A 7,400-nucleotide genomic window follows, 5' to 3' on the forward strand; every position below is an offset into this window, starting at 1 on the left:
CCTGCTGCAGCCCTGTGCCCTGGTATTCACTCTCACACAGCAAGGTGTTGCTGCTCTCCACCTGCAGCATTGAGCAGGCCAAAAGGACTCACTGCAGTTCTGTGCATGCACATATACCTCAGCTTTAAGCAGAGAGACACACAAAAATATTCTCTAACAGCACGAGGACAAACATCCTTAACCCAGATGCCTTCACAGAGTTGTTACACTTGTCTGACATGCTAGGTCAGAACTGCCTGTTCTCCACGGTGACCTGACTCCTGCTCTGCTTCCTGACATACTCTATTTCTGCCATTACCGTGTTTGGCTCAGACTCAAGCAAACCATAAATAAACTGTGGCCCAAAAAACATCACTCCAAACATTGTCTCTTCAAAGCATCATCACTTCAAAGCTCCTCTGAAGAAGCCATTCATTTACTCCTCCTTGAAGCACTCCCCTCTGAACCTGGCCTATCCTCCAAGATCCTGTGTGCAGGCAATATACATCTGTTCAGTTAATCTCAGCTCATCACTTCTGCTACCAGTAACCCCACAGCCTATCATTTGTTCTCTGAGAAAGAACAACAGTGGCATCCAAATTGGTACATTCCCAAAAGAAGCATCTTTCAAACAACTCTCTTATGGAGAAGAGACCAATACAGTTTTAATGCTGAAGCAAGGGAAAAAAAGAAACCCTTCTGCTTGAATTTCACAAGTAAGTATAGGGAATAAAGCTACAGGAATACTGAAAACCAAGGTGGGGAGGGAGGTGAAATCTTCCTCATAGCTCTAATTCTAAGTAATACTGGCAGTGTCCAAAAATACAACTTCTGGTCTTGGAATAACAATCCAAAGTAAACCACTACATATTCCCTCCTGAAATGCACATAATGGAGATGTGAGGAGCCTCAGCACCAACACCTTTGATCGGCTGCTCCGCACTTAGTGTGCTACATTAATTAATAAAATAGATTTAACCTTAAAGATCTATATTGCTTTTGTCTTCCCCAAGAGAAAACTGCTACAACACATAAATGGAAGTAAAAGAGAAAGAAGCTCCGAAGTATTCACTGCATCCTCCATCCTCTCCTAGAATGCACAAGACAAAAAATAAATCACACTAGCCATAAGGTTAGTCATGCTACTGACTGTATTAAGGGGTGGTGCTTTGATGGAACAGGGGTGAGAACATGCTGTGGGACAGGAAGAGGAGGAATCAAAGAGCTTACAAGCAAGTAAGACCTCTCTGATATCTGAAAGTGAATGTTCCTACTTCAGGTTGAGATAAAACAATCTGCAATTCTATTGCCATATTGTACTGATGTGAACCATTAACTGACTCAGATTCTGGTACTTATGGCCATCATTAAACTCATTTGACTTAATATATTCCTACATAATTATGGCACCATCTGATTAGCTACAGTTGGTTCATTAAAGCAGGAAACAATTCAAACCCTAAACACAAAGCCAATTTGAATCCTGTAGAATTAAAACTTTGGCTCTAACGACAGCCCAGTAGTATAGGGCTGGAGCTAATAAGCCCACCTGGATCTTAGCCAACCCCTCAAAAAAACCAACACTGCTCTGCTTCCCTGAAACCAAGAGTGCAACACAGATGCATCCCTCAGGTCCATGAAAAGCTAGCTCAAGTCTAGCTGGGTTTATTAGCTTTAGGCACTCTGCATGAAAGCTGACATTGCTGAGCCACAGTCTTTATGCTCCTTTTCTGCATTTCTCAGGTTCTGTGGGCCCAGCAGAGCAGATGTACAGAACCAAGAAGGACTGCCCTGGTGCTGTGCCCAGCCTCCAAAGCCCACTGCCCACACTGCTCAGTGCACCGGTAGCTGAGTAGGAGGGATCAACATGATGAGGCTGCTCAGCAAGGCAGCTCCTTGGGCTATCTCATTCCACTTACAAGCCCATGTTTTCCCACCTTCCACTTCCATAACAAGCAAATCATACACATGCTTTGTGTCCACGTAGCCAAACTGACTTCAGAAGAGCAGCATCCTCATAAGGGAAAGAAAAAGGCACACACAGAGCCAAGATACCATCTACTGTCATATTAAAAAGCACATACGGGCAGACTCCCCACAGTATGTTTAGGTTATGTATTTCTTATGGTGCTGGAACAATTTGCAAACAAGGACACATCCTAGCTCTCTGCTGCACCTAGCTAGTTATAGAGATAACTACTTTTGGAATTATGAAAATTTAGCTTAGTATACCCTAATGTGGAGAAGAAAAGAGAGAAAAAAAGAGGGACATTTATTTTGCCAAAATACACATCTGGCTTTGATCCATAACATTCCAGAACACATGCTTCCAACTGTGATTTTCTTACCAAAGTGTTACAGCATCTTACATGAGTCAGTAAACTTATTACAGTGTTAGCAGAAGCTGCCAAACTCTTACAAATTCAGAGCATGTGCTCAGATAGAAATTACTTAATATTTGCCAACATCAGCCAGTTTGAAAAATGAATTCACAGCATGTATTTTGGGAAACAGTCTTGGGATAGCTTGTAAATAACAGGTGACATTTCACTTGCTGCATTTTTAGAAGTACAGATGCTGGAAGGTTGAATTAATAAAAAATTATAAACTTTGGTAACTTTTCTAATCAGATCTGCCAGATATTTGCAGTTTTCTGTCGTAAAATCTTGAAACAGAAACTAGTCAGACTTTAGTTTTAAACTGAATGGATCAGGTTTGCCAATTTTTCTTTAATCCTCTAATGCAATCGGATTTATTATTAATACCAAAACATTTTTACATAACACCTTTCCTCCTTACAGATCTTCAAAAGCCTTGCAAAGCCTCTCTGGTTCTGTGCAATTCCACCCCCACTCATAATGCTCCCAATTTCAGGACAGAAAGAAGAACTTACTTGAGTATTGACAGCAGAAGTACCACAACAGTTCTTCAGAAAGGATACAACTCCTAACACAGTCTCAGGTTAGAGCTGCAGCAACGAATGTGAGGGACACTCTACAGTCATGAGGAAACCAACTACAATCATCCAAACACCTTTTAAATTTATTCATTGCCGAGTGGCAACCCAGTATTCAGCAGACCCGTTTTTTTCTCTAACACTATCTACATCTCTATTTATAGCAGCCCCACTTCTCCAAATAACCAAATTCTTCCTAGGTTCACATTATAATTTACTGACATGAACTGTAACAAAATGTCCCAGGTGAGCATGGAGAAGACCAACAATGTTCAACTGTCTAGGAGAGGCAGGTCAAACGCAGAAACAGAACTGTACTAGAAACCCTGCTGAGGTTTTGAAGGGAAGCTGATACAGATTGTGACCTCCATGCTGAGTTTCACTGCAGGTTGAAAAGTCATTTACACTGAACACGCTATTACAACCTGGATCCTGTAAAACTATTTTATTTCTTTTATCCAAGGTTCATGTGCCTCGTAATTGAAATGACAGCTACTTGTGCAGAACTTTATCCTTAACAGGGCTTATCAAACGCCAAACCTACTTAGACTCACATGCTGCAACTTTCCTTTTTACTGCGGAAAACCAAGAAGATTAAACCGTATCTCTTTATTTCCCTCTAGGAAGCATTCTGAAAGGAATGCTCAGAAAGGAATCTTTCCATTTTAAAGATAATGAAGCTTAGCAGAAGATGTGGTCTCTCCCTCCGTCCGATTCCTATTATGGATGGAGACCCAGGACTGATGCTCTGTGATTCTGCAGCCTAATGGCCTTACTCTAATCAATGGCATGAGCACATGACTGCCAAAGCCAATTAAGTGCTCCTCTGACTTGCACATTTGGACTTACATAGAAAAGCACTACACTGGCTATGAAAGCAAAAGTGGGCATTCAGATCTAGGAAAAAGGGGATTCAAGAATTTTATGAGACTGAAGTAAGAATCTTCTTGGTGGAAACTTGGTATATGTTAGCTACCCCAAACAGAAAAGAAAACAAACACAAAAGCCCTACAAATAGCTGTAACTATTTTTATGGCATACACTGATGATGGTCAATTCTTCAGTGAATATTTTTGAACACTGAAGTGGTCATTTGGTGTTTCCAACCACTTTGCTAAGCACTCTGAATTAGAGCTGTAGGGAGATTTGAGTCCTTCTTTTGTGTCTATGCAACCAGCACAGAAGATCCTAGAGCCTCCGTGTACAAGAAGCAGCAGCAAAAGCTCTTCTCTTAGCAGTGTGTGTTCCAACACACACAGCAGCTCTAAGGATGGCAAATCCAAGTACAGGTGACTTGCCCATACCTTGGCAGCAAGGCAGACATTTGCTATCATGGCTGCAAATGCTGGCTTCCTGCAAAGCTGGCTTCTTGCAATGGTTGGACTCAGTAACTGTGGAAACAACTGCTGAGCAGCTGGCAGAGGGGTTATTTTCAAAATATGCTGAGGATTGCATCCATTTCCTAAATTAGAAGAGGGTGGAATACAAAGATATAGTCTGTAAGTCTTGATTTTTTTACTTACCTGGAGGTATAAAATCCAAAATCCCAAGCAAAAAAGGCCTTTATCAAACAGTGACTAAGACTAGAAAGTGGTTTTTTTGGTTTGTTGTTTTTTGTTTGGGTTTTTTTTTTGGTTCGTTGGTTGGGTTTTTTTGGGATTTTTTTAAAATCAACTAGCCCAAACCTGCAGCTGCTTAAAGGCTCCACAGTTACTCTCTGCCTGTTTAAAAAACTCAGGGGGGCAAGATCTGATAAAAATACGCTCCACTACTGCTTTCATGTCTCAGGTCCACCACTGCAGCACCTCAATCTCCTCAACTTAAGAGCTTTCAAAATGTTACCCTGCACAGAGACTTTCTCAAAAACAGATGTAATATCAGGCAGAAAGAAGAAGGAAGGAAAGAAAAAGCCTCCCCACTTTGCAGAGTCCCAGTCTGCCACTTTCCCACTGAAGTACCTTCCTGGCATCACAGTAGCGCAGCGCGAAGGAGTGGAACTGTGGGAAGAACGTTGGCTGGACAGCGGCGATCTGCGTGTAGAGCTCTGCAGGCCGGGACATGGCCGGCGTTCCCGAAAGCAGGATCACTCTCTTGGCAGCCTGGGAAAGCCAAGCAGGGCATCATAATCGTAACAGCTTTCAACAGAGCAGAACTTAAGAAGTCACCCCAGTCCTGAAAGAAAATCCCAGACCTCCCTGTTCAAGTACCCTAAATGGAAGAGTGCTTCACCTTCGCAGGTACCTTCCACTGTCACTGCCTGAAAACACTAAAGGACAATGCTTCAAACTTCTAGGGAGTAGGACAAACCACACAGTTGCTTAATAACCATCCACATGCTCTCAGGGATGTCCATTTTTACTACAGTACTTTCTGAATCAGCATTTACCCACTAGACACGTTGATATCTTACGCCTGGCTCAACTTTTCATTTGGAATCAGCTATCAAAGGAAAATGACACACCCTCTCAGGTACATCCCCATCTCCAAAATAAATTCTCTCATAATCAACCTGCCACAGCAAGCCAGAAGCACACTGTCTTTCTCACGAAAGCAGAAGAGATACAAAGAAGAAGGATTTTTTTCTTACTTCTTTGTTCATTTTTTTAAAAAATTATACTAGCAGAAAGAAAAAAATGAAGCTCTCTGAAGCAGGGCCAGAAGATCTGATAGCCAATGCTGAGTGTAGGCACAGCTGGCTGGATGCTAGAACATGAGAGAATAAATACACATCATGTAAGAAGATTGTAAAATGTGTTGTAGGGGAGACAGGAAGAGGGCGGAAAACCTGCATCTAAAGGAGGTGCTTCCAAAAAGTGGAGGAAAAAAATTACACTGTAAGTCTCCAAGATGTACTTCTACCTTCATACCTCCACTATTACCTAATTCTATTATTAGATAAAATATGAATTTCTACTGCTGTAAATTCACATACTGTAGTTAAATTACATGTGCCTTGCAATTTCCTGCATAGTTTAATGCAGGTTCATTAAAATAACAAAGAGATTATTGAGTGACATCTGTACCCACCACTCATTCACATTTAAATGAAAAAGAAAATTAAATTCTTTTATCATTTCACTGAGATCAACAAGTCACCCAGATCTATTCAACTGTTTCATCCACTTACCAACCAAATCTGGTGGAAAAAGAGTTCTGGAAATTATTTCAAGACTCTATCAGCTATTTATATATAGGTTGTGATCAAGATGGGACTTGCCTTCTCCAATAATCCCTATTAAAGAGATCAGAGGGAAATGTGATCACCACCAGGATCAGACAATTCCCACAAACATTTAAAAATGCAGGATATTTACTGAACTAAGTAAGAGGAGAGGTCAAACCTTTGAACGTGTCAGAAGTAAGAATTAGTTTGCACAAGACAGAGGTGCCTATGCTACTCAAAAGAGGAAGGAGTCACAGAGACCAGACATACCAAATCCCATGAGGAAACAGTGATCAAGCAGCAATTAGGTAATTTTTTTAAATTAAGGTAACACTAGAGGACAACTGAACAGAACCTAGACAATATCTGACACCTTGCAGAAACCTTTGAGGAGGAAACTGGCACTACCCTGAGAAATCTGCTGAAACGCAAGACAAGCAAGTCCCACAAATGCAAGAAACCTCCAAATTAAACTTGTTCCTCATGGACCAACAGAAGGCAAGTGCCAGAAAAAGGAAAACATGAAGGTCACAGGATTACAGACATCTCATGTAAGAATCAAGCCAAAGCAAGAACACACTCAAAACAGACCAGGGACATAACAAATGCAACATAAACCCAACTGTGTTGAAAGGGTTTATGCTGTTCTCAAGGCTCTTTCAGGGGGTGTTCCCCAGGAGCTGCACAAAATGAGGTTGAAACACTAACTCCCAGTAGTCACAACTATTAGTCAGGCTCCTTACCCAGCCCCTAAATAGGTGTCAAAAGAGAGAATGATGAAGTTACAGGTTATTTGAACTCTAAACTTGTCCAGCTGCTGCTTTGCTGTGTGTAACTTATTTCTGAACAGACAGGGTATTCAACCACTACAAGCTCTTAACCAAGGGCTGTGACATATCTTCTAATTAACCATTTTAAGCAAACTGAAAAGTAAAAAAAAACTCCAATAAAAACAACAACAAAACCAACCAACCAACCAACCCCCAAAAGACACTAACTCTACAAGAGCTGTGGAGAACTTCAGAAATTAATTCCAGAAAATTTCATGGAACATAGGTGGTCTAACTCATTATCCCAAAGGTCCCTTTCAGTTTTAAAACCTGTGACAGATGGAGCTCAAGAAAGAATAGAAGAAAAAAACAAAAAACCTAGGACAACAAATTTCCAAGTGTTGAAGGCTGACTTAAATTCTGGATGAAAGAAATGGCTCCGATTCCCACTTCTTTTTCTAGTGGCAACTCATTTTGAATAGATGCCAATAAAGATTTGCTCCTGCAGAGAAGTCTCTGCTGATCACTGCTG

The 7,400-nt window shown here is 41.1% G+C and overlaps 1 protein-coding gene across 6 annotated transcripts in view; it reads right to left on the reverse strand.

Annotated features, from left to right (window-relative positions):
• Nucleotides 1-7,400, reverse strand: part of SMARCAL1 (SWI/SNF related, matrix associated, actin dependent regulator of chromatin, subfamily a like 1) — a 40,749-nt gene that overhangs the window by 11,200 nt on the left and 22,149 nt on the right. For 5 of the 6 annotated variants that reach the window (XM_017727303.1, XM_017727300.1, XM_008644832.2 and 2 more), the window contains exon 10: nt 4,894-5,034. The exons of the other annotated variant lie outside the window; for it this stretch is intronic. In XM_017727303.1, the coding sequence (XP_017582792.1) occupies nt 4,894-5,034 (141 nt within the window). The remainder of the gene's footprint in view (nt 1-4,893; nt 5,035-7,400) is intronic. 6 annotated transcript variants of the gene reach the window in all.

The sequence above is a fragment of the Corvus brachyrhynchos genome, unplaced genomic scaffold (genome assembly GCF_000691975.1).
Source record: "Corvus brachyrhynchos isolate BGI_N302 unplaced genomic scaffold, ASM69197v1 scaffold452, whole genome shotgun sequence".
Lineage (NCBI taxonomy): Eukaryota > Metazoa > Chordata > Aves > Passeriformes > Corvidae > Corvus > Corvus brachyrhynchos.